This window comes from Aedes albopictus, chromosome 2, assembly GCF_035046485.1.
Source record: "Aedes albopictus strain Foshan chromosome 2, AalbF5, whole genome shotgun sequence".
NCBI classification, from domain to species: Eukaryota; Metazoa; Arthropoda; class Insecta; order Diptera; family Culicidae; genus Aedes; species Aedes albopictus.
Window position 1 is genome coordinate 378,547,567 of NC_085137.1, and position 26,932 is coordinate 378,574,498.

The window sequence follows — 26,932 nt, forward strand, 5'->3', positions numbered from 1 at the left end:
GGGTCGACCAAGTGGAGGACGATCTGCGGACCCTACGCAGAGTGCGGAACTGGAGACAAACATCCATGGATCGAGTGGAATGGAGGCGGCTACTATGTACAGTAGAGGCCACCCCGGCCTTAGCCTGACCGGTAAGGTAAGTAATGATTATCTGATTATTGAAATGTTTCATGAATTTGCGAATGAAATAATCAAAGACTGCGTTGGTGATCGCGACGTTTAATCAGGAAGATGTTTAATCAGCGGTTTACGCTGTTCAGTAAATTGCCCTGTTGTAATATCGATGTTCAAATTTAACTTTATGAACCGAATCGTGTTTACACAAATAACACATTTGTTGTAGGACCTGATTTAATTCACGCTCCCCGCTTTTGGGCGTGAATGGAGGTTTTAATGTACTTACCCGTTTGAGCAGATTTCGGATCATACAGATGCAATATGACAAAATAAACAGTGAATTGTTTTGTTTTCCGTTTCTCATTATACTTTCCGTTTAATCCTAAGTCTATTCGCAATAAATATGTACAAAATTTTCATATTATGATAATAAATTCACCTAATTCTGCAATGATACACATAATGAAGGCATTCAAGTTCACTTTGATTTGAAGAGAAATGCACGAAGATATGGTAAGTTTGAAATTTCCTTTTATCATTAAAATTGGATAACAAAAAGTGTGTTTGATTTTTTTTGAAGGCATAGGAAAAATGATAACTAACAATCAACAATCGGTAGAATGCTACTTCTCCCTTCACATTGCATTACAATCTTTCAGATTGCGTTTTAGTACGTTTTTCTTCCGTTTAGAATTACTTTAGTTAAAATGGTTATTTACAAGGTCGATAAAAGGCACCGTTTACTGTTTTCTCTTCACTCGTATCATTCGAAGTTTTATGTTGTAAATCCCTAATTAAAAATCTTAAGGCTCTTATGGTAATGACTTTGACTGAAATATTTGTGTTTCTTTGTTATAGCAGAAAACCAATTGGAAATCCTATGGTGGTTGAATTGGAACAAAAAATATTAACATGTAGAATAGACTTTGTATACTGAAACTAAGAAAATCGATTCAGTTGCTTGTGCGTTTGCTGGAACACACTGGTTCAGAAAAAAATATTCATAAGTTCTTTGTATCACGACGTGTTTTACTGTTACTGCTCAAGGGTCCAGATGGAGGGGTTTCCATTTAAGGCTCCCTCGGAGAAGGGATCTGGCTGGGTCACTGGCTCGAAATAGTGTGTATAGTTGTTTGCACTGCGCTCGGAACAAATTGTGAGATCAATTTACTGACGCAAAACTCATCGTCTGCTGCTTCTGCTGTTGCTACGTATGTTATTTCTCGTTCTCACATGGGGGGCTGGTCGGTTGAATTGGGCATAGTTTCTTTCCCTTCTCGAACTCACAAAATCTCAATCACTCGATCGCTGAACTTACTCCTCGGAAGCGAACTGGTAACAAATGACGAACGCAAACCTCGCGCGCTCCGACTCAGGCTGATTAGAAGTTCAGTGCGAGCCCTAGCAGTGCTGAGAACAGGATAATACTGACGTTGGTCCAGATGGAGCTCGCCCCACTTCCTCGGTTGTAGTCGTCGCCGGCAGGTCGCTCGTCGGTACCGGCTGTTTTTTTCCGGCGTGATGAAAAGAGACTTGGATTAGCTTTTTGGTACTGAAGGGATTGAACGTGTTTTCAAAAAGTGCTGCACACTGTATTTTTTCTTGGCAAAGCTTAACAAAACTCAGCAAAAATCAATGGAAACATCAATCGTAAATAATATACTTAAAACCCATCAGCTGGAGGCAAAAACCTACATCTCTTCGCATAATTGCTACTAAATAAAATTGGCTGGGCTGCAGTCTTCGATGGTTGTTGGCCATAGAGTGGGGTGTTTGTCTGTTGGTGTGGTGGTTGTGTCTTGTCTGCATCCGAACTTAAAAACAATCTTACGAGCATAGTTTTGGCCACCCTGAATCGTCCGGAATGCTCACGCGTTACAGAATGAAAATGGCCAAACATTTCCGCTCGTATTTTTTTTTTTTTTGTTTCGATAATTTCCTCTACAATACATAATCATAACGGAACAGAAGCGAGACTCTAAACTGATAACGAAACAAAAGCGCCACTACTGGCGGCGGATGGAAGCTGTGTATGAGTTTCGGTAGAAAACTTTCATCATGCTAGAATGAACGGAAGAAAAGAAACGGTTTGGGGAAAAGAAAAACGGCGTTAATTAAAACAAAAACCGGAACTTTTGTTCGATCGGGTTTTCTTACTAAAGGGTGCATCCAAACGCGTCAAACTACCCCAAAAGCTACCATACCATGCCAATAGGAATAGTGTATGCATAATAGGTGCTAAGATTTTGCACTGAATAGTCCAGATAGTGATAGCATATCCATGATGGAAATGTCAGCCTGGGAAAAACGCGTGCAATATTTTTTTTTTGCATTCTGCCGGTGAAGAAAGGATCTTGTACTGAAGTGTAAGCGTGCAAAGTGTAGTTGTGTAGATGTGTTGAATTTGTTCGTGCATGACTAACTACTAACTACAGGTGGAAAATGAAAAGTATGATATTCTGTAACGGAAGGGAAAAGAAAATAGAAGAAGAATTTTTCATTTCTTCTTTATTCGGGTAATTCCAAACTGTGTGAAGTGACCGTTGTGTCTAAATGAACCTTAGTCCGTCCCTAGTTTTGTAAAAATTAAAAATCAAAAAGGATTGCATCGTTAAAGCTATCGTTAAAGCTAAAAACAACCATGTCAAAATTTGAAGTCCGTAACTCAATGCAAATTTCATGATATTTGTGTCCCTAAACAATTTTCTAGAACTTTTCCGAAGAGCAGTGCAATCATGGTCAAATCAGTGGTCATTACTTCAAGGTTTACAAATATCAGTGCCCCTATACTGGTACCGTGATTTCGGGTGAAATTGATCACTTTTCGCAGTTTTTTGCGTCTAATTTTTAAATGTTGGTCGATATGATTAAATTCAATGTTTTAAAACAAGTACGACCATGGTTTTCGTCATTTAACGAGGTTGAAACTTTTACAGCAAATCATTTTATTATAATAAATATCATTTTAAACAAAAAATCAAAAATTTTACTTTCGGGGTGAAATTGATCAGTCAGTGAAATGCCTTTGTAAATGCTGAAAATAGCTTTACCATCTAAATTAACCACCCTAGAATGCGAAAAGCTATACAAAACTGTTACAAGTTTACTAAATATTTAATTTTATTTAAGTTTAATGTTTAATAAATCGAAAGAAAACGCCTAAAAGTATGCAATTTTCTCACTAATTCTGTGTATCAATATTGTACTTCTGAAAAAGTGCAATTGCATGCATAAATTATAATATTTATAGAACTTCGATGACGAAATGGGTTTAGCGAACATTTGGCAGCTATAAACATTCATTCGAATATTCATTACATGTGTGATACAACTACGGTAACAAAAGTTTGGAAGTGTCTATGAAGATCGCCTAACACGCAGTTTTGGAAAATATTGACTTAATACCGAAATATGTATCTAATTGGCTGTAAAACATGTAAACTCATCATCCAATAACCCTTGAACAAGGTGATGGCCATTTTCCACAAATTGTTTGAAGTTTAAAGCGTTATTTTTAACAAATAAAAATGGACCTCTCGTCGATCAATTCCACCCCACTGATCAATTTCACCCGAAATCGCGGTACGTCCCCAAGAAAACCCATCCATGCCCTATTATTCCACGAAATTTTACTTTAATTATCGATGTCCTTGTTGGAATTCCTTTTATGAGTTCAGCAAGAATTCTTCTCAAAGTTTCTAAGAAATTACCAAGGATTAACCCTAGGGACATCGCCTTTTGAGGATTCTTTTAGGTTTTATTAAAAAAATTTCTGAAATGTTTACATAAAAGAGATTCGCACAGGATTTCTTACAATTATTTAAGCAAGAATTCTAAACATTCTTCTTACTATCCTTTCAGAATGCATCTCTGTCTGTGGATTTTTTTTTTTGAAAATTACTCGAGGGATTCCTTCAGAGATTATTTCAGGAATTTCCACAGGATTTTATCCTGGTGCATCTTCGGCAGTTTATCAAGTAATTTCTCAAAAGATTTATCCTGAAACTGGTCGCTGGGTTTCATCAGAAAAACCTCCTGGGATTCCTTAAGGGATACTGTAGGAATTTTCTTCAAGGATCGCTACATAAGTTCATGCTGGTATTTCCTAATGGGTTTCTTCTAACTTTTTTGAGGAATTTCTTCAGAAATACATCGAGATTTTTTTCCAGGAGTTTTTCATTGGGATGTCTGCAAATATATCTATGAATTATCTATGCATTCCAGCATAGATGCATAGATGCGCAATTCCAGGAGAATTAATTTCTCAAATATCTGGAGATTTTTTCACAAATTCCACCAAGGTTTTTTTTTAGAAATTCTAAAACTTTTCCAGATATTTTTTTAGAAATTACAGCTTGATTTTCTCCAGAACTTACATTTATTCAAGTGGTTTCTTGGGCATGTATTTTAAAATTCTTGTAGAAACTTCAAGACATTCTTCTGAAAGTTCTTTATTTCAGACATTTGGATTTATTTATTTTTATCAAATAAAAAAAAATCTCAATAATTGTAGCAGAAAGTACTCCAGAATCTTTTCATTCGCATTTCACGTTTTTTTAAAGAAATTTTCTATGAATACCAGCAGAGGGTTCTGCAGCTCTTCCAGGTATTATTTAATTTTTTTATCTGTATTAACGAGCTTTTAACCCTAGGCTAGTTCATCTCGGGACCCTCGCTTTACTTCCTGAAGGAAGAACTCACATCTTGCGAATTTATCGGGAGTGCGATTCAATCCCAGGTCCTCGGCGTGATGGTCATGTGCTTACTTCGAAGATTCCCCTAAGGAACTCCAAAGAATTTCCCCAGGAAATTTCTTCAGAAATGGTATAATAATTTTACCTTTGAATTTCTTCAAAGGTATCTCCAGTAGTTCTTCTAAGGATTCCTTCAGATATTCTTTCATACAAACCTTAGAAATTGATTGCAGAAATCCCTTCGAAATATTCTAGGAATAACCTAAAGTATCACAAAATTTCTGTCAGAGAAGTAAGAAGCTATTTTAAAATGTTTCTTCAGGTAATCTTCTTAGTATTATTTCAGGTATTCATGCTGAAATTGTTTAGGACATAACTTAAGATATTGCTGCAGGTATTATTTTGCAGAAAAGGCTCCATAAATTTTCCAAGATTTTCTTCTCGGAGTTTCCAAAGGCATCTCCAGTTTTTAAAGAAATTTATAGAAAATATTCTCCAGGTATTTCTTGAAGAATTCTTTAGTATTGATGGTGTAATTTTAGGAAGAACATCTGAAAAATTCCAGGAGGAATATCTGAAGAAATTATGCAGGGATCCCTAAAGACATCCCAGAAGGATTTGTATAGAAAATTTTAGAAAAAATCAGAAAAAAAAACTCCATTGAGGAGCTTTTGCTAGCTGAAATTTCTGAAATTTCGAAGATTTTCTGGAGATAACAATAAGTTCTCAAACGAATTTTAAGGAGAATTCCAGCGGGAATTTGCGAAAGAAACCCTGAAGAAATTTCTGAAAAATTATCGGTAAAATTTCTATAGAAGCCTTGGAAAGTAGATTTGACTAAAACTCTAGAGGAATATCCGAAGAAATCCCAGGAAAATTTTTGAAAGAATTCAAGGATGAGTTTCTGAAGTACCCTGAAAAAAAACAAGGATTTGTAGGATAATTCCTGCAGAAATCCTTTAATTAAATTTTTGAAGGGTTTTCTGAAAGTTTTCCTAGAGAAACATGTGAACGATTTCTGAAAAAAAAGCTCTTAAGAACAAGGATGGAAATCTAGTGATCATGATTAGATTTCGAATGTGTCGCGGTTGAAAGGCATCGTGCGATCATAGAAACAACGATAACATTTTGTCGTCAAGCATCATAACAAACTACGGTCCGAGAAGAATGATTAGCTCGGCATGTGCGGGCGCGATGCGATCGCTATCATAAAGTTGAAATGATAAATTCGCGATTTCATTCACTTTTTGAGCATTCTCACTTATTTAACTTCAAGATATGCTTATGAATGTATTATTTATAATAATGAATGCGGTTTACGGGTACATAAGTGGCCTAAATTGTGATGAATAAAATTTATCACGACTTGTAACATGATCCGATAACGCAGTGGTGCTCAGGTTGGAGGATACCGCGGGCCAAATTTGCAATTCGCGATCGATCTGCGGGCCGCATAAAACATCGATGCACAAAAACAACAAAAAGGACAATTCTAAAGCATATTTTTTAAAAATCTGAACTGTTCAGAACTTGTGTAAGGGTCAAACTTTATAATCTATTGCCCTTTGTGAAGTTCAATTTAGATTAATAAATTTGGTTGAGAAAAACGTTTGAGCTTCAAATTGAAATGCAAACAAATAATTTAGAAGTTGCCCCTAGAATTGCCTTGAAGCCACTTCAAGGAGCTTTTACAAGAATTTCTTTTGAATCGCTCCAAAAAGGTTTGCTGAATTTTCTACTGAAATTTCTTGTGGAGTTGCTCCAGAAGGGTTTCGAGAAATTTCTTGAAGTTTCTTTAAGTTTTCTAGAATTCTTTTGGAACACCTCCAGGAACTCCTCTTAGATTTACCTTTGGAACTGCCCTGAAGTTACTTCAGGAATTCCTTATTAATCGTTTCCAAAGATTTCTCCTAGAATAGCTTTCGGATCTTTCCGAAAATTTTACAGGAGTTTTTGAAGATTTTAGTAAATTCTTTCCATAAGTCTCTTCTAAAGTTGATGAGATACTTCATCATTAAATTTCTTCAAAAATTAGATTTTTGACAATTGTATCTGGAAGTTTGTTCAACATTATCAGTTGCTGCATAAGTTGCTTCAAACTTATTATTCAAATTTTCCTCACGAGTTCTAGGCATCTTTTGTGTCTTGATGCAGTTGGTCCTGGAATCTTGTTTGTAGTTACTCCTGAAAATTCTCTTCTTGTTGCTCGAGGAATTTATTCTGAAGTTGTTTAAGAATTTTCTGTTAGAGTGGCACTTAGAACATTTTTCTAGGAGATGTTTCTAAAATTTCCATGCAGTATCGTCACAACTTTCTCATTGAGTTTCTTCAGGTTTATTTTCTCCAGGATAATTTGAGTTTCTCCATATATTTCGTTTAAAGTTGCTTAAAAATTTTCTCCAATAATGCTTCTTGGAGCTTCTCCAAAAATGTATCCAAAAGTTTCCCCAAAAGAGCATTGTGTTTTTATATTCTTCGGAAAGGCGAAATGTGAAATATTTGCTCAGCGTTGCATTGACTACGCTTAAAAACTGCAACTAATTTTTAAAATGATTCAAGATTACATTTTTAACAAACTTTCATTTGATTCGTACCACTTATAAATAACTATAAGCTGGCTTCGCGACTTAGCTGAAATGCCGAAATATTTTGGAGTTGCGATTTCAAATCTTACCAGAACGGATTGTTCTTTTTGTTTATTTATCATTTAATTTGTTTTCAGCATTTTTGTTTGTTTTTTGTTTGATTTCTTAATAAATTTAACGAGTTATTTCAAATAATCGTTCGAAAATTTCGATTCGTGAAGTACTCCGCGGGCCGCATCTTAAGGCTTGGAGGGCCGCAGGATGAGCACCACTGCGATAACGGGTCATCACGCGATAAAGCGTGCATCAGATGCTTTGATTGCTCTGTGATACGAGTACGGTGTGAGGCGTCGGCATCATGCTACTGCAAGAACAAGGCTATCTTGGATTATTCGTATCCTGTATCATTTATCGCTTGAAGTGATTTTCTTCCATCCTTGCTTAAGAAATTTATAATGAAAATTCCGTAGAAAGTCCTAAGAAATGTTTTTGATAAAGTTTCGTAAAGAATCCTTGGATGAATTATTGTAGTTTTTCTTAGAGGAAGTGTAGTATAAATTTCAGGAATACCTGGATGGAATCCAGAACAAATTCCTGTATGAGCTCCTTTATCCCACGTCTCCACTAGAGAGAAATGTCTTGCAATTTTGCTGCCAGAAAGAGAAAATGTAACAGAAATGTTCAACACTGCTGCTCTCCTTGCAAATGGCGACAAATTTTTCTTGTCATGATTCATCTGTCCGGAATAAAGGTGAGATATTTCTGTTTAGTGGAGACTTCAGGCTAGGAATCTTTGGAAGAATTACTGCCTAAACAACTGAAAGTGGTAATGCAAGAATCTTTGGAGGATTTTATAAATATATCCTTGAAGGGAATTCTGGATACATTTATGTAAAAATCTTCAATGGAATTCCCAGAGCAATTCCTGAACAAATTTCTGGTGGACTGAAGAAGAAATACCTAAACGAGTTTCTGAAGGAACATTCGGAAAATTTCCTGAAGAAACCGCTGGAAGAATTCACTAAAGAATCTTTTAAAGAATTTCTAAAGAAATACCTATAAAAGTTATGAAAGAATCCTTAAAGTTTTTTCCGATTATTTTCCAAACAAATCCCTAGAAGGATTGCTTAAGTAATTCCTGGTGGAGCTTCAGAAGGAATCAATAGAAATTTTATATCTTATATAATTCTTGATGGAATATATGGAGAAATCCATCAGTCAATAGCTGAAGGAAGCCCAGGAAACATTCATTAAATAACCCGTGGCAGAATTTCTAAGAAAAAAAAAAATCTCCGGGGAAGTTTCTAATACAATCCTGGATAAATTTCAAAACCGCATTCCTGGAGTAATTTCTGAAGGAATCCATGGATTAATTTTGAATGAAATCCATAGAAGATTTCCTTGGACACACAATTAAAGGAGCAATATGATGAGAAGTTGAAGGAATTGCAGGGGAATTTATAAAAAAAAACCCTGGAAGAATTTCAGGAAATATTTTCTAAAAAAACTACTAAAAATCTGGAAAAACTTTTTATTTGACCCAGGAATTTTCTCCACAGATTCTTCGAGGAATTCTTTCCGAGATCCCTCAAGAAATTCGTTTTACAATTTTTCATGAAGGTTATGAGTGTCTTCTGGTGTTTCTCAATTTGCTACTTTTATCATAAGAGAAGGATCTGCTAAATGAGTCCCGTAAACTGGGGTCAAATTGTTCTTCAGGTCGAAATCGATCAGACGTTTTTCTGTTAGATTGAGCATATTTTACATAGTTTCTTTTTATGTATTGTGCTGTTCAATAGATTTGCATCAAAAATATTTTAAGTATACTTTATCCAATGAAAAAACGTCTGATCAATTTCGACCCGGGGATCAATTTGACCCCGGTTTACGATCCCAGACAAAGTTTTGGAGTGGAAAAGTGGAAATCCTAAAAAGAGATCCTTGAGAATTAAAATTCTCCAGAGAGTAGGGGTTTTGCAGGAATCTAAGATGAAATATCTAGAGCAGTTGCAGAAGCATTCCTTGAAAAATCCCAGAGGCAGCTGATTTAAAAATCTCTTTTTTTTTTAAAATTTGGAGAAATCTCAGATACATCTGAAGTAATTCCAGAAGGAATCACGGAAAACAGCACTAATTATAGGGAAAAGTACAGAGTAAAGACTTATTTAACATTCCGGCAGTCGCGCGGTTGGCCACCCTTACCAGCACCACGCTAATGCTGAGTACAAAAAGCGAGATTTTTTCAACGTGTTGTACAAAATACAACAGCGGGATCGCTCGAGGGTTAAACTCCAGTTAGAATTACTTGACAAATCGTAAGCAGAATGCTCGCTGAGCTCTCAGAACGAGTTTCTTAAAAACAGTAGAAGGAACAAAATTGAAAAAAAAATCTTTAAACCCAAACTCCAAACCATTTATGAGTTTTACTAAAAGCTACATAAACATAAACCATCTCGGCTCGGGATTTAACTCTATCGGTCTATAGAGCTTGCTGACGTTTATTCACCTCTCTCTTTCAAGCATGCAGGCGGGATGGGATTTGTTTTCATCGGGAAACCTTTCCTGATGACAACAAATCCTATTTCGCCTGCAGGTTTGAAAGAGAAAGGTGAATAAACGTCAGCAAGCTCTATTTACCCAGGATTCTGAGCATTCTTTCAGATATGTTTGATGAGAAATCCTCCAGATGCTTTGGGGATTCCTGGGTTGACCACTAAAAAAAAATACACGGTCATGAATATTATTGGGTACCCGAATGCACAGACAAAATTAATCTTTTCGGTACCGTAAACCGGGGTCAAATTGATCTCCGGGTTGAAATTGATCAGTCGTTTTTCAAGTAGGTAAAGCATTTTTTGAATAGTTTCCTTACAAAAAACATTGAGTATCAGATTCCAACAGCACGATAATTAAAAGGAAACTAATAAAAATATGATTTTTCTAACGTAAAAACGTCTGATCAATTTCGACCCGAAGATCAATTTGACCCCGGTTTACGGTACATTGAGATGTTGAATTAGTCTGTGTAATTGATCCAGCCATTGCCTCTCGGCAATCCTTTAAACATTTCTATTGGGGAACCGCAATTGCTTAGTTTTAATTTTTTTCGTATTCCTTTATTTTTTAAAATTATTATTTTTTTATTTTAACCCTTCTGGCGCGCGCTGTTGTAAAAAAATACAACACTACCAAAAAACTTCGCTCGTCGTATACAACGCGAGCGCGGTGGAGTTTCAACTGCTTGATGGCGCGCGTCCTGAGAGGTTAAGGATGCCTACAAGAGTTTAGTCTAGGATTCCTCGGGGAATTTCTTATGGGGAATTCGATCTGGAGATTTATCCAGAAGTTTTCTTCTGAAGGTTCTCCGAAAGAGAGCCTGGAGGAATCCGAAAATAAACACCGGGATGATTTCCAGAATTCCTGGAGGATTTCCAGAAAAAAAACTCCTGGATGATCCTCAAAAGGAACATATGGAGGATTTCCCAATGAAACTTCGGGCGGGTTTCCAGATGGAATCCTTAATGGATTCCTAGAAGGCAGCTCTGCAGGATTCCCAGAAGATACTCCTAGAAGATTCCTAGAAAGAACTCCAGGAAAATTCCAAAGATAAATTTCTGCAGAATTTCCACAACACATTTCCGGAAGGAAGTCCTGGAAGATTGAGCATTTTTTTAAGATTCCCAAACGGAAAAACTATGGCAATCCAAAAACAGTTTTGGAATGGTTCTTACTAGAACCTGCTGGAAGATTCATAGAAAGCTTGAAAATGGCTCTTCCAGTCTTGACAAAATTTAAATACAGCTATTTAATCTTGTCTGACGTTTCGGTCTCATTTAGGAAGAAGGTCCTAAATGAGACCGAAACGTCGGACAAGATTAAATAGCTGTATTTAAATTTTGTCAAGACTGGAAGAGCCATTTTCAAGCTAAAATCTATCACACTCGAATCCAAAAAGTGATTCATAGAAAGGACTCTTGGAAAATTCCAAAGAGGAATTTCTAAAGATTTTTTTTAAAGAGGAGAATTTTCAGAAATATCCATAATTTCAAGAATAAGCTCCATTTGAACTTCCAGAAAAAAATACTGTTGGCGTGTTTAAGGAGAAAATCAAAGAAGATTTCCAGAAGAAAATCCTATAGGATTTCCCGAAGTAACTCCTGGTGGACTTCCAGCAGGAGTTCTTGTAGGATTTCCAGATGGAATCCTTGACGAATTTCCGAAAAGATGCCCTGAGGACTCCTCAGGGCCGGATCTAAGGGGGGGCCGGGGGGGGGGGGCCCGGGCCCCGGGCCCCCACATTTTGGGGGCCCCCAGAAAAACCTTTTTTGGTTGCTAACACTAGCTTTATTTTTCATATTACTCAAGTACTGTACTGAAAATAAGGAAAAACATTTTTGGTCATCTCTCCGAAGGGCCTCCACATCCCCTCGGGCCCCGGCCCCCCACAATCCTTAATCCGGGCCTGGGATTCCTGAAGGGATATTTTAAGATTCCCATACAGAAGTCCTGGAGGAGTCCTAAACCAGCTTTTAGAGGATTCTCTCGAGAAGCTGCTGGAAGATTACTAGAAAGTTTTCCTGAAAGCTTCATAAGTGGAACTTTCGAAGGGTTTTAATTAGGAACTCTAAGAGGACTTTTATAGGGGATTTCTGAAGGATTCCCAGAATGAAACTCCTGGAAGATTTCTAGAATGAACTTCTGGGAGGGCTCCCAGAATGATTTTTTAAATGATTCTCCAAACAAACTTTTGGAGGATTTCCAGATGAAATCCTTGAAGGGTTTATAAAAGGCAGTCCTGCAGGATACTCAGAAAGAACTCCGGATTCCCCGGAAGAACTCCTGGAGAAATGAAAAATAGCTCTGAATGATTCTCGCAAGGAGCTCCTGTAAGGGCACTCCTGGAAAATTGCAAAGAGGAATTTTCAAAGAATTTTCACAAGATATATTTGGAGGATTTGAAGTAAGACCTTCGATGGATATTCAGAAAGATACAGGATTTTCAGAAAGAACTTCTTTACGACTTCCAGAAGAAAATTCTGGAGGACTTCTGGCAGGGACTCCTGGAGGGTTTCCACCTTAGTAGCACACATGCTCTAGAATTGCATTTGTAACTCCTATACGACCAAATTCAGTTCAGTACAACAGTTACATGTACTTTTGAAGAACATGTGTGCTACTCAGGCAGATGGAATGCCTTTAGGATTCTCGGAAGGATGTCCTGCAGGATTATCAGAAGGTTTATTTATATTCCCAAACAGAACTTTTGCAGAAATACAATAGCATATTTCGGAGGATTCTCTCAAGAAGCTGCTGGAAGATTCCTAGAAGGAGCTCCTGGAAGATTCCGAAGAGGAACTTCTGAAGGATTTGCACAAGGAACTTCAGTAGGACTTATAGCATGCATTTTTGAAGGATTCTCAGAAGGAGAAGATTTCTAGAATGAACTCCATGAGGGCACCAAGATTTTAGGATGATTCCTTAAAGAAACTCCTGGATGAATTTCAGATGGAATCCCTGAAGAATTCCCAGAAGGCAGTCTTGCAGGGTTCCCAGGGGGAACTTCTGAAGGATTCCAGATGAAAACCTCAAAGGATTTCCAGGAGGAGCTCCCGGGGAATAAAAAGAGATTTTCGAATCTCGCATGGATCTATTTTTAGATTTCTAGAAAGAACTCATGGAAAATTCTAAGGAGGACTTCAGAAGTTTGAAGAACTTTACCAAGAAACCACTAAAAGATTTTATGATTGAGCTTCCAAAGGAGATTCAGAATGAACTCCTACAGGATTTCTGGAATGAACTCCATTAGGATTAACAGAAGACAATTTTGGAACACTTCCAGAAGGGACTCCCGGTGGATTTCCAGATGGAATGCTGGAAGGATTCCGAGAAGAAACTCCTGCAGGATTCCCAAAAGCATTTTTTTTTTCAGATTCCCAGACAAAACTTTTGCAGGAATACAAAAACAGATTTCGGAGGATTCTTTCAAGAAGCTGCTGGAAAAATCGGAGAAAAGGGCTTCTGGAAGACTCCCAAGAGGAACTTCTGAAGGTTTTTCACAACAAACTCCATGAGGATTTTTCAAAGGAATTTTTGAAATATTCTCAGAAAGAATTCCTGGAAGCTTTCTAGAATGAACTCCATGAGGGCTCTAAGAAGGATTTTTTTGAGAATTCCCTAAAGAAACTCTTGGATGATTTCCAGATGGAATACTTGAAGGACTCCCAGTAGGTAGTATTGCAGGATTTCCAGAAGGAACTCCTGAAGGTTCCTAGAAGGAACTTCTTAGAGGATTGTCAGATGAAAACCTTGAAGAATTCCCAGGAGGAATTCCTGGAAAAATAAAACAAATCATTCAAAATTCTCGCAAAGAGTGCCTATAAGTAGCACTTTTGAAAAATTTCCAAAGAGGAGCTTCTAAAGAATTTTTCCAAGAAACATCAGAATGATTTTAGGTAAAAGCTTACGGAGGCTATTCAGATAAAACTTCTGCCGGATTTCAAGAATGAACTCCATTAGGATTTCCAGAAGAACCTCCTGTAGGATTTCCAAGTAGAACTCCTGGAAGAATACAAAAACAGCGTTCGGAGGATCCTCGCAAGAAGCTACTGAAAGATTCCTAGAAAGAGCTCCTGGAATATTCTCAAGAGAAACTTCTGAAGTATTTTCAGAAGGGGCTTTAGGAGAACTTTTACAAGAAAATTTCGATGGATTCTCAGAAAGAACGCATGGAAGATTTCTAGGATGAACTTCAAGAGGGCTCCCAGAAGGATTTTTTGGAGGATTCCCTAAAAAACTCCAAGATAATTTCCAGATGGAATCCTAGAAGTACATATTCGCAGAAGGCGTGCAGGATTCTCAGAAGGAACTCATGAAAGATCTCTAGAAAGACCTTCTGGAGGAATAAAACTGCTCTGGAGAATTCTCGGAGCTCCTCTAAAAACACTCCTGGAAAACTCCTGGAAGGAACATTTAAAGAATTTTCACAAGAAACTTCTGGAGGATTTGAAGCGAGAGCTTCCGGAGGATATTCAGAAAGAACTCCTGCAGGAATTACAGAAGCCTCCATTAGGGTTTCCAGATGAAACTCCTGGAGGATTTCCAGGTGGAACTTCTAGAGCAATACAAAAACAGCCTTCGAATGATTTCTAGAAAAAGGTTCTGCAAGATTCCCAAGAGGAACTTTTGAAAGATTTTCATAAGGAACTTATTGCCACTGCCCGAGTAAATATCATCTAAGTAAGATTGGAAAAATCCAATCCTCCGAGTGTCGTTTCTGTCAAACGGAAAACGAAACTGCCGAGCATTTACTCTGCAACTGCGGAGTGCTGTACCATCACAGATTGGCGATATTTGGTAAAGGGTTTCTAGAGCCCTTGGAAATTTGGAGAAGTAATCCCAACAGGGTAATAAACTTTATAAAACGAGTTGTGCCTAGTTGGGATCAGGTGTTACATCAACCATTGTCCATCACAGCTCAATTGTGACAGGATACTTGACTAGCACCAAATTAAATATGGGTCATACCACAATATTCCTAAATAATGGACGCAGTGGTTAAAAGGCTCTACAGATGAGGGAAAAAAAAAAACTTCTGAAGGATTCCCAGAAGATGTTTTGAATAGACTGCAGAATTTTGAGATGGAACTTAGACAGAATTGAGATTTCCAGAAGGAATTTCTGAATAATTTTTCGTATGAACTCCTAGAGGACCCTCATATTGAACTTCTGGAGAAGTCCCTGCTGGAACTCTTGGAGAATAACCACTAGATAACCTTGAAGAATTTCTTTTCTCTGGAGAATCCAGCAGAAGCTCTTGGAAGTCTTCAAAACACCCACTGGAGTTCGGATAAGAGGGTACTTTATAAGCTAAACAACTTGTGTGCGGAGTTCCAGCAAGCCTCATTGTTAGCATCTTAAGCAGCCAAAAAGTTCCATTCGCGGAACTTGAAGGTGCATTCCGTCATGGGGAGCGGAACTTTTGTTTACTTGGGCAAGCATGCCCGGGCAGAGGTCAAGTACGGACGATCGAAACGTGCTATTGGTTTGATTGATATAAGAGATAAAAGTACTGAAAATAGCAAAAAAATGTTCCTAGGACGTCTGACCAATAGCAAAATTTGCTATTTGAAGATCAACCGAATAGCTCGCTGCTATTGGTTAGCTCTCAAAAGAGCTAAATTTGTTATGATGATGTTGGTCGAGGAGTAAATTTTAGCTATTATTTCCAGTACTTTTACCTCTTATATCAAACAAACCAATATCAGTTTTTGATCTCCATATCAAAATATTCTTTTATTGAGTTTTTTTCTTCAGCTCGGGTGTGGATGAATTTCCGAAATCACTCCAGCAGAAATTGAAAAAAAAAGAATTCTGAATCTCCCATGAGAATAAGCGAGCTATAAGATTTAAACAGAACATGGATACTTACATGATCAACGAAAGTTGACCGCGCAAATGTGGGAATACTTAGTTAAGTGGACACGTATAAATAGTTCCTTATCATTTACATTAGTCTGAAGCTCGAGCAATCACCAATCCAACTAACAGCATTAATTAGGGCTGATATAGGACAGCGAATTCCTTAGTCACCCATGAATGAATAGAGACCAATCGCATATATTTGGATTGGTGTTTTGGAATTCTATATAGTTTAGTGACCCTAAGCCATTCGGTAAGTTACCATGCCAATAATAGAACCGCATAATTTTACATCATAGGTACAATCAATATCCCATAGAGTGTGTTAGTGTGAAAGTGTTCAATTATGCTTAAGAGTGCTCATTCCAGTTAAACCCATGCTCTACAAAACTATTAGTAGTAAAGTGCCAATTGATGCAATGTGCAATATAAGCTAGTCGTGCCTCTTATCATCTAAAATAAATAAAAAGCCACCAGAAATGATTTGATTTCAGTTCACTATCGTATGTGTTATGTGGTACGTTTTTTTTTGGTTTCCTGGGTGAGAAACCGACCTCTTGCTGGCTGGCATCCGTTTCCACTGATGGCTTAGATATGTTTGGGCAAAAGTTGTTGTAAGTGAGAAGCAGGATTCGCTTTATTATTTTCTGGAGGTAAATTTTTGAATGAAGCTCAACTCTTTTTCGTTAATTTCGATGAGAAATTGAAGGTTAGCACATTGTTTTAGGCATATTAGTGTTTTTTTAAGGGAATAGTTTATGGGGCTATTAGAGCACATGTTAGGAACAGTTGCATCATTCACGACTTAGTCACGTTTAAACCTACAAGTCTTAAAATCGAGAGTTAGATGACGGAGCTTGTTTGATCCACTGTCAGCAGCGATTGGTAAATGGTTAGTCATGCACACACTGTTGTAGGAGGAGGGCTACCCCGCATCGGTAACGGAGAGCTTAGCTACGATGGATGATCTTTCGGAATGTCACTCTCAATGGAATCTACAAATGGCGATTATGCAACATCGAAGACAGGCAGAGGCGATGTGTTGATAATTTAGAACATACACGTATGGAAAACAAACGGACAAATTGTTCTCAGGGTGATAGACAGTTGTTGATGGAACTGTTGCGAGAGTTGCGGGATTTTCCTTCCCGCTTGATGGGCACCAATTACGATTACGGAGATTTCCGTTTTATGCTTAACGCTATCATATTGACAACAGATGGCTACAGAAGGGGATGATGAATGCTGTTGGTTGTTTGCCGGTAATGACCAACACAAATTGCACAGAACATGATGATTGGATGACGATAGGTACAGGAAAAAGGCGAACATCACGTTCTAGGCATCACACCAACCAATTCAGATACGATTTAGAGAGGATGAACATAATTAACACAGAGGAATTCAAACTATGTAATAACTCTACAACACAGCTGCTTACTAGGGGATCACCACGTGGATCGGGAGTGTGTTGCAATGCAGCAACACAGGCGGAGTTTGGGTTTGGAGTTGGTTCGAGGAAAGGGGGGATATCCACCCACAAGCTAGCTAGACATCACGGCCTTCATTATTGACTCTGAGCGAAGGATGCATGTGTTCTGCTGAAAAAATGTACAAAAAGCAAACAATCATCCATCAGTACAGTTTGTTTCCGTTTTGGAAGATTTGAGAGTATAAAATTACATTCACCTTATACGAAATGGATGATTATGATGAGTAATGCAATAATCGTTGGTTGGAGGGATCCATGGATTTTCAGAAAGCTTCTATTGCAAAGAGAGAATACTGTTCTGATTCTGAGAAGTAGAGAGATTTTTCATGAGAACTTCCCTTGGCAAGCGGAACAAAATATCTCTTGAAAGTTGGAGAGACTTTCCTTGTGAATTTGGAGAGCATTCCCTAGGAAAGTTGAAGAAACTTCTTTCCGGAATTGGAGAGATTTTCCTTAGGAAGCTGGAGATACTTCCTTTTGGATGGTTAGAGAAACTCCCTTGTTGAGTTGGAGAGACTTTTTTTGGGAAGTTGAGCAGACTTCGCTTGGGAAGTGGGAGAGACTAGCCTTCGAAAGCTGGAGAGATTTTCCTTGGAAAGTAGGAGAGGTTTATTTTGGGTAGTTGGAGAAACTTAACTTGGGAAGTGGAAGAGACTTGTTGTGGATATGGGAGAAACTTCCCTAGGAAGCTAGAGAAACTCTTTATTTTTTTTAAGAGAAGGTATTTCCATTAAAAAGTAGAAGAGATTTTCTTCGGGTAGTTTGGAGACACATTTCTTGGAAAACTGGAGAGACTTCCCTTAGATAGCTGGAGAGATTCTCTTTGGGAAGTTTAACAGGCTTTCCTTGAGAAGTTAGATAGACTTTCTTCAGAAGTTGGACAGACTTCCTTTGGGTAGTTGGAGATAATGCTCTTAAGAAATTGGAGAGACTTCAATTGGAAAGTTTAAACTTTCCTGCGGAAGTTGAAGAGACTTCCCTTGGGAAGTTGAAGGCTCTTCTTTTGAGTTGTTTGAAAACTACCCTTAGGAAGTTGGAGAGTTTTTCTTTGAAAAGTTGGAAAGACCGCCCTTGGGAAATTGTAGAAACTTCTCTTATGGAATTTTACAGACTTTTTTTGAAAGTTGGAAGGCTTTCCGTGGGAAGCGGGAAAGACTTCCCTTTGGAATTTGGAGAGATTTTCCTTGGGAAGAATTGGAGCAACTGGAGAGATTTGCTTGGGGAATTGGAGAACCTTCTCTTGGGAAATTGAAGAGAATTTCTTTGGGTAGTTGAGAAACTTCCCTAGGGAAGATGGAGAATCTCTCTTAAGGAAGTTGGAGAGATATATCTTGGGAAGTTGGAAAAAAAATCGTCAGTGTGCTGGAGATACTCTATTTGGGATGTTGGAGAGATTTCTCTTAGTTGACTTGAAAGTCTCTCTTTGGTAAGTTTGGGAGACTTTCCTTGGAAAATTGGAGAGATTTTGCTTTGGAAGTTGGAGAGTTTTACCTTGAAAAACTGGAGACTCTTTTTTTGGGTAGTCAGAGAAACTTTCCCTATGAAGTTGGAGATTTTTTGATTTTGAGAAGTTAGAAAGACTTCCCTTGGGAAATAGTAAAAACTTCCCTTATGAAGTTGTAGAGACTTTCTTTGAAAAGTTGGACAGACACGCTTTGGAAAACTGAAAAGACTTCCCTTTATAAGTTGGAAGCGAATTTCTTTGGGAAGTTGGAGAGAATTGCTTTGGCGAGTTGGAGAAACTCGTCTTGGGAAGTTGGAGAGAACTGTTTTAAGCAGTTGAGAAGCTTCCCTAGAGAAGTAAGAGAATCTCTCTTTGAGGAATTGGGGGAACTTTCCTTGGAAAGTTGGAGAATTTTTTTTTGGGATGTTGGATAGATTTGTTTTTGGTAGTTGAGTAACTGCCATAGGGTAGTTGAAGAATTTCTCTTTGGGAAGTTGGAGAAACTCTCCTTGAGAAGTTGGAAAGACTTTTTTCGGGAAGTCGGACAGACTTTCCTTAAGATGCTGCAGAGTCTCTTTCGGGAAGTTAAAGAAACTTTCCTTAGAAAGTTGGCAAGACATCCTTTGCGTAGATGGAGAAACATGCCATGGGAAGTTGTAGAGATTTTCCTTTAGAAGTTGGAGAGACTTCCCTTGGGTAAAAATGGGAACTTCTCTTATGAAATTGTACAGATTTTCTTTGTGAAGTTAGGAACACTTCCAAGCTGAAACGGCTTCCCTATGGAAGTTGGAAACGAATTTCCTTGGGAAGTTGGTGAGAATTGCTTTGGAGAGTTGGAGAAACTTGTCTTGGGAAGTTGGAGAGAATTATTTTATGTAGTTGAGAAACTTTCTCTGGTAGTTGAGAAAGTTCCTCTGTGTAGTTGAGAAACTACCCTAGGGAAGATAGAGAATCTCTGTTTGGGAATTTTGAGAAACTTTCCTTAAAAAGTTGGAGAAATTTTCTTTGGGAATTTAGACAGCCTTTCCTTAAGAATCTGGAGAGTCTATCTTCGGGAAGTTGAAGAAACTTCTTTAAAAAGTTGGAGACACATCTTTTGTGTTGTTGGAGAAACATCTCAAGGGAAGTTGTACAGATTTCCCTTCAGAAGTTGGAAAGGCTTCTCTTGAGAAGTTAGAGAAATGTTTCCTGGACAGATTTCCCTTAGGAAGTTGGAGAGGTTCTTTGAAGAACCTCTCTTTGGAAAGATTTGGAGGCTGTTATTAGGAAGTTGAAGAGATTTTCCTTCGGAAGTTATCTTTGGATAGTAAGAGAGACTTATTTTGAGTAGTTGAGAAACTTTTTTGAATAATTAGAGAAACTTCCCTTGGGAAGTTGGAGAGACTTCCCTTTGGAAACTGGAATGCGGATAGCTTCTCTTTGGGAAGTTGAAGAGACTTTGGCGACAAGCTGGCGAGATTTCAAGAAGTCGGTGATACCAAGGGACATACTTCCTTTGGGAAGTTGGAAAAACGTTTCTTGAAAATTTGGAGAGCAATTTGGAGATTTGGGATATTGTAGAGATTTCACTTGGGATGCTCTATAAAAATCCTCAGAAAGTGAGAGAGACTTCTTTAGGTGGTTGGAGAAATCTTCATTGGTAAGTCGGAGAAACTTTCGTTTCTCTTAAACAGCTCGAAAATCTCTCTTTGGGAGGTTGGAGAGATTTTCCATGGAGCATTGAAGGGGCTTTCCTTTAGAAGTTGGAGGAGATTCCCTTGAGAAGTTGGAGACCCTTTTTTTGGGTAGTTGGAGAAACTTCGCTTAGGAAGTTGGAGAGTTTTTATTTGAAAAGTTGGAAAGACTGCCCTTGGTAAATTGTAGGAACTTTTCTTATGAAGTTGTAGAGACTTTTTTTTGAAGTTGAAAAGACTTCCCTTTGAAAATTGGAGAGATTTTCCTTGAGAAGAATTGGAACAATTAGAAAGACTTGCTTGGGAAGTTGGAGAGTCTTTATTTGGGTAGTTGGAGAAACTTCCCTTGGAAAATTGGAGAATCTCTCTTAGGGAAGTTGTAGAAACTTTCACTCGGTAGTTGGAATGACTTTCTTTGGGAAGTTGGATAGAGTGGAGAGTCTCTCTTCAGTAAGTTGGAGAAACTTTCCTTGAGAAGTTGGAGAGACTTTCCCTCGGAAGTTGGATATTGCTCTCTAAAAGTTGAAGTCTTCCTGTGCGTAGTTGGAGGAACATTCCGTGAGATAGATTCTCTTAGGGAAGTTGGAGGGACTTCCCTTGGAAAGTTGAATAGAATTTCTTTGGGGTGCTGGAGAGCCTCTCTTTGGGATGTTGAAAATTTTTCCCTGGGAAGCAGAACAAATCTCTTGGAAAATTGGAGAGATTTCCCTGGGGGAGAGACTTTCCTTGTAAAGTGAGAGAGACTTCTTTAGGTGGTTGTAGAAATCTTTCCACTGAGAAGTTGGAGAGATTTGTAGTTGAAACTTCTTTTGGGTTGTTGGAGAAACTTTTCTTTGGAAATGTGGAGAGACTTCTCATAGTCAGCTTGAAAGTCTCTCTTTGGAAAGTGGGAAGATTTTTCTTCTGAAGTTGGAGAGACTTTCCTTGGGAAGTTAAAGACTCTTCTCTCGCGTAGTTGGAGAAACTACCTTTAGGAAGTTGGAGAGTTTTTCTTTGAAAAATTTGAAAGACTTCCTTTGGGAGATAGTGAAGTTGTTGAAACTTTCTTTGTGAAGTTGGACAGACTTCTGTTGGAAAGCTGGGAAGACTTCCTTTTGGAAGTTGGAGAGATTTACCTCGGGAAAAATTGGAGCAATTGGAGAGAATTGCTTGGGAAGTTAGAGAAACTTCTCTTAGGTAGTTGGAGAATCTCTCATTGGGAAGTTGGAGAAAATTTCCTTGGAAAGTTGGAGAAACTATTCATCAGAAGTTGGAGAAGCTTCCTTTGGAAGCTTTCTTTGGGAAGTTGGGGATAGTATTTCCTTAAGAAGCTGTAGTGTCCCTTTTCGGAAAGACTTTGGGAACTTCCCTCGGAAGTTGGATAGGCTTCTAAATGTTGAAGAGACTTCCTTTGCGTAGTTGGAGACCCAAGTAACACAGAAAACATCTTCAGAAATAAAAATTACAGAAGATGTTGTATAGTAGTATTATAAGCGGATCTGACAACTTCTTATGTTATTATTTAGCTGAAATTAGGTTGACTAAAAACAAACATCAATAAAAATTACATTGACTCATTTATGTATGAAACATGCTACTTTTACAATTATATAACACTACAAAAGCATCAAATTCAAGTTGATTTATTTATGATCAGTTGCGCAGTCTTTTATGGTTTGTGTTAAATGATTTCGGTGGACTGACCAGCAGTAATATCTCTAGAAAGAATCCACCGAGCTTAGTTCTCGTATTACCACGTCATATTAGGCTATGTTCTGAGCACTTTGGTAAACCATTGATAAGCCACTTCAACCTTTCGGAAAAACAATGTACCCTCTGTGGCCTTTTGCGCCAGTTTTGTGGACTGGCAATATTGCAATGTTCGCAATCCTGATCCAACTTCCCAAATAATTCCGCTCCACACAGCTTGCGCTCTAGCCACCGCGAAAGTTTTAGTATGTATATTAGATGTTTCTTTTCGGACGCCATCGTAAATGCCGGGACTGCTAACAGATCTTGTTGGCCGGATTATAGATCCTGCCGGGTCCCTGTGTCATAAATCCTACAAACTGTGGAATCGTTCATCCTTAGCGCTGCAGGAAACTAACTTCGAACACGGGATGGTCGGGTAAATCATCGACCACCAGGAATCCCGTGAAGACGACAAAATTCCGACGGATGACTAAAACAAACAAGCAGCACGATTGCTAATAACAACATTTTGACGTTTGACAGATATAGTTAAGCCGCGTTAAATGATTAGCTGTAAAAGAGTTAGTTCAGTGTCGCAAAATACTTTCTATGACTAAATTATAAATCTATTGCGAAGTAGTTCGCGAAAAGTAATTTTTACGTAATTTCAACTTATTTACAATGACAACACTAGATTTCGATTGCGGTTTATGTTCCACTAGATAAAATTATGCAGATCACAGTACCACCTAAAAAAATCAGTACATAAATAAAAATGCGGCACAAATTGATTTTTTTTCAAATATTTTTGTTATCAATTGGTGGAAATTGATTTTCTTAAATATAAACTCATTCGGTTAGCAATTGAAGTATGATCAGTTGTTTGAATTACAGGCTAAAATGTAAATATGGTTGAAATTTTAATAATTCTTAATACTTTCAACCGATACTGTAATTCTTATGGATAGCTGCCATATTGTTTATCGAGACAATTTTAAAGAAAAATCGCAAATTTTTATATACATTTTCTAATTCAACTCAATGGCGCTTGAATTCTGATGAAGTAAAACCAGAAGTTTTGCAGTGAATCTAGCCGCGCATGTGAAAAAGCACCGTCTCCACTGACTAATTCCCATTTAATAAATTACACTATCAGCAAAGTTTATAAGCTGTCATATATTATAGCATCCATCACTTGGAAACAAATATCATGTTGTTGCAGCTATCAATACAATTGTTGTCCGATGATACAGTACTTGTACTTATTCATGTAGTGTCAATATTCAATTTAGTGTTTTATTATGGGATGCCACAAGCTATATTACCTTCAAATAACTTAATTCCAACTAATACTTATTGTATGTAATATAACAGCATTCTGCGAGCTGTATTCTTCGAAAAATACCTTATTCCAACTGATGATAAAGGCTGCAATAAATAGGTATTTTGTTAGTTATCAATGAAGACAAATATCTTAATTGCAACCAATTAACATTCAGTGGCTGGGTGGAACGTACCTTGAACGACATAATTAGTACTATACGTGTATTAGCATGCATCTTATATAACTTATAAGATGTTCTATAAGCCGCCATTTTTTGCGCTGTTTTGATTATATAAGTGTGCAAAATTATGTAAATAATGCAAGAAAAATACAACAGATCTAGTATGAAACGTGTAATTTTAACTGTTATATAACAAGTTGTGTTACTTGGGGAGACTTCTCTTTGGAAGTTATAGAAACATTTCTTGGGAAGTTGGAAAAAATTTCTTTAGGGTACTTGACAGACTCGCTTTGGACTGTAGGAGAGACTTCTCTTGGAAAGCAGAGCAAACGTATCTTGGAAAGTTTAAGGGACTTCCCTGGGGAAGTGAAGGAGACTTCTTTGGGTGGTTGAAGAAACCTCCATTGGAAAGTTGGAAAGACTTCTTCCAGTTAGCTTGTTAGTCTCTCTTTGAAAAGATGGAGAGATTTCCCATGAAAAATTGGAGAGACTTGCCGTTGGAATTTGGAGAGTTGTTCGTTGAGAAGTTGGAAATACTTCCTTTGGGAAATAGTAGAAACTTCTCTTATGAAGTTGTAGTGATTTTTTTTGGGAAGCTGAACAGATTACCCTTGGGAAGGTGAGAATTCTTCTCTTAGGGAGTTGGAGCGATTTTCCTGGGAAAATTGGAGAGAATTGCTTTGAAGGGTTGGAGAAAATCCTCTTGGGGAGATGGAGAGACTTGTTTTGGGAAGTTGAGAAACATTTTTTGGGTAGTTGAAGAAACTTTCCTTGTGAAGTAAAAGTGACTTTCTTTGGGAAGTTGGACAGTCTTGGAGAATCCCTCTTCGGGAAGTTGAAGAAACTTTTTCTGGGGAGTTGGAAAAACTTTCCTTCGGAAGTTGGATAGGCTTTCTTTGGAAAGTGGGAGTGACTTCCTTTGCATAGTTGAAGAAACATCCCATGGGAAGTTGTAGAAATATTCCATCAAAACTTGGAGAGCCTTCTCTAGAGAAGTTGGAGAAACATTTTTTGGAATGTTGGACAGACTTCCATTAGGAAGCTGGAGAGACTCTCTTAGGGAAGTTGGAGAGCAATTCCTTAGGGAAGACCTTTGCCCTTTGTGAAATCTAAGAGACTTTCTTTCGGAATTTGGGGAGACTATCTTTGGATAGTTAGAGAGAAGTTGGGAGAACTCTCTTGAAGAGTTGGAGTAATTTTTGTTGTGAAATTGGGGAATCCTTCCTTGGGATATTACAGAGACTTCCCTTGGAATACTCTATAAAAATCGTTTGGGACGTCGACGTCAGAGAGTTTCTTATTGACATATTGTAGGAACTTTCTTCGAGAATTTGAAAACACCCTTGTTAAAATAGGGAGGTTTTGATAAGTAAGATAATCACCACGATTTTTTTGCATTACTCTGTGAATCAACATTTGCAATTTTCTTTCCTAAGCTTAAAGAGAATAAACACACAAACTAACTACGAAACACATATCCCACATTCAATGAATACATAGGATTGATCGACTGGAGACACTGTAACAGAACAGATAGAACAGATGCATCTAATCTACATTCTACACCAATGACCCATCTTTCCGTGGAAATCATAAACCGAAGACACCAGAACCTCTCCGTTCATTAACGATTCATCTCACGTAGACGCGCGAAAGACCCTGATTTTTTGCGCACATGCACGTCGTCGTTCCGCATGCTCGCCAACTGACGGAGACACAACAGAAGAAACACACAATTCACCGCCTAGAATAAGAGACTACACACACGTACGTACACATGGACGAGCAATGAGCAATCCTACATATGAGCTTTAACGGCTAGATTCATTCAAAATTCACCAGAACCGAGGCGCGCTGATGACAATGATCTACGGCGCCCGTCGTCGTCTCAAAGTCACGTGATCAAGCGAGTTACGATCGAGCAATCGCCACTTTCCGACAGTTGACCAGAACCCACAAAGTTGCTGTACCCGTTTACAATGATAACTAACTGCCAGTAGGAAAACGATTCTAGGATTCACTAGTTCAGGGAAGGTCGGTTTCACTCACCCGCATCCAAAATCAAATCATCGGCGACATTGTCGTGCTGGACTTCTTCATTCTTACTAGCTTTAACATTACCTAGCGTGTCGAACGTCGAGGGAGTGTTCTTGCAGCCGTACCACCAGTGCGCCACCGGCCGTGGGAACGGTGGGTCGGATTGGTCAATCTAAAACAGAAAGAGGACTCGCGTGAACAGTGGTTCTCAATTGATGATAACTCAATCGCTTTGCATACTGAGAATGTCCTATCGTTAAACCGATAGTACTTATCGTCCTTGAAGAAGTACGTATAACCATTGGTGTACTGCAGCGCAGCATCAATGTTATTGGGCAGTCCTTCCCAGTTGGAGATGGGTTTCGGATACGTGGACTTGACTGGTGGTCGCTTCAGCGGATCGAACCGCCAGAATTTACTACCCTTGTAGAAGTAGATCTTGCCGTTGCCACCCCACACCAGAGCAGCGTCCAGATGATCCGGAATGCCGGTGAATCCTTCGCTGATCTCTTTCGGGTAGTCTCCGTCCACCTGTCGGCCGGAATACCTCCAGTATTTGGTCCCCTGGAAGAAGTACGTCTTTCCGTTTTTGTATGTGAAGGCGGCGTCGATGTTTCCTGAAAAAAATAATCGAGCTAATAAGTTACAAAAAAACAACTTCAAAACTACACCCAAAACAAACCTGGCAGTCCCGGCCATCCTTCGGCGATCTTCTTCGGGTACCCCTCGGCCACGGCATTCTCCGTCAGCTTGTAGTAGTTGTCTCCCTTGAAGGCGTACGTGCTGCCATCGGCCGTGTTGAACATGGCATCGATCTTCGGTGAGGAGCACAGTTCGGAGTCGGGATCTCGCTGCACAGGGCGTGACGTTGTGCGTGGTGGATTGAAACCACCACCCGCGCCTCCAGCACCACCACCACCGGTTTTACGTCCGTAGAGAGCTTGGATTCCCTGAGGCGGTGAAAAGATCATTATGAAATGTGCTGAACTTAGGGAACCTAACTAAAACAAGCCGATTTTTCAAGGTAAATTCCTCTCTCAACTACACAACTGAATGCCACAATTATTTCTCCCATGTGCCCTGGGGCCGATAATAATAAGACGTGCCTAACCACCGGGATACAATTAGAACAGTATGTGGTATTGTTGAATCGTCTACATTACGGTCCGTGTATGGTGTTGTTTTTTTAGGGTAGGGTTAAGTGCAGCGTTGTCATGGTAAAATCCAAGCTGGTTACTCAATTTTTCCAAGTCCGCGGAAGAGACCTTTTGGAATTAATTTTATGAGCTATGCAAG

The 26,932-nt window shown here is 38.5% G+C and overlaps 1 protein-coding gene across 11 annotated transcripts in view; it reads right to left on the reverse strand.

The window, feature by feature from the left end:
• Positions 1-458: 458 nt before the first annotated feature.
• LOC109425677 (matrix metalloproteinase-14) overlaps positions 459-26,932 on the reverse strand; it is a 150,839-nt gene continuing 124,365 nt past the window's right edge. For 7 of the 11 annotated variants that reach the window (XM_062853036.1, XM_062853035.1, XM_029878839.2 and 4 more), the window contains 4 exons: positions 26,319-26,586; positions 25,877-26,253; positions 25,649-25,808; positions 459-1,620 (listed from right to left, as the gene is read on the reverse strand). In XM_062853036.1, the coding sequence (XP_062709020.1) occupies positions 1,499-1,620; positions 25,649-25,808; positions 25,877-26,253; positions 26,319-26,586 (927 nt within the window). In that variant the 3' untranslated portion in view covers positions 459-1,498. Of the gene's footprint in view, positions 1,621-1,812; positions 2,179-17,255; positions 17,413-25,648; positions 25,809-25,876; positions 26,254-26,318; positions 26,587-26,932 lie in introns of all 11 variants that reach the window. The other 4 variants (XR_009997927.1, XR_009997929.1, XR_009997928.1 and 1 more) reach the window with 4 other exon arrangements.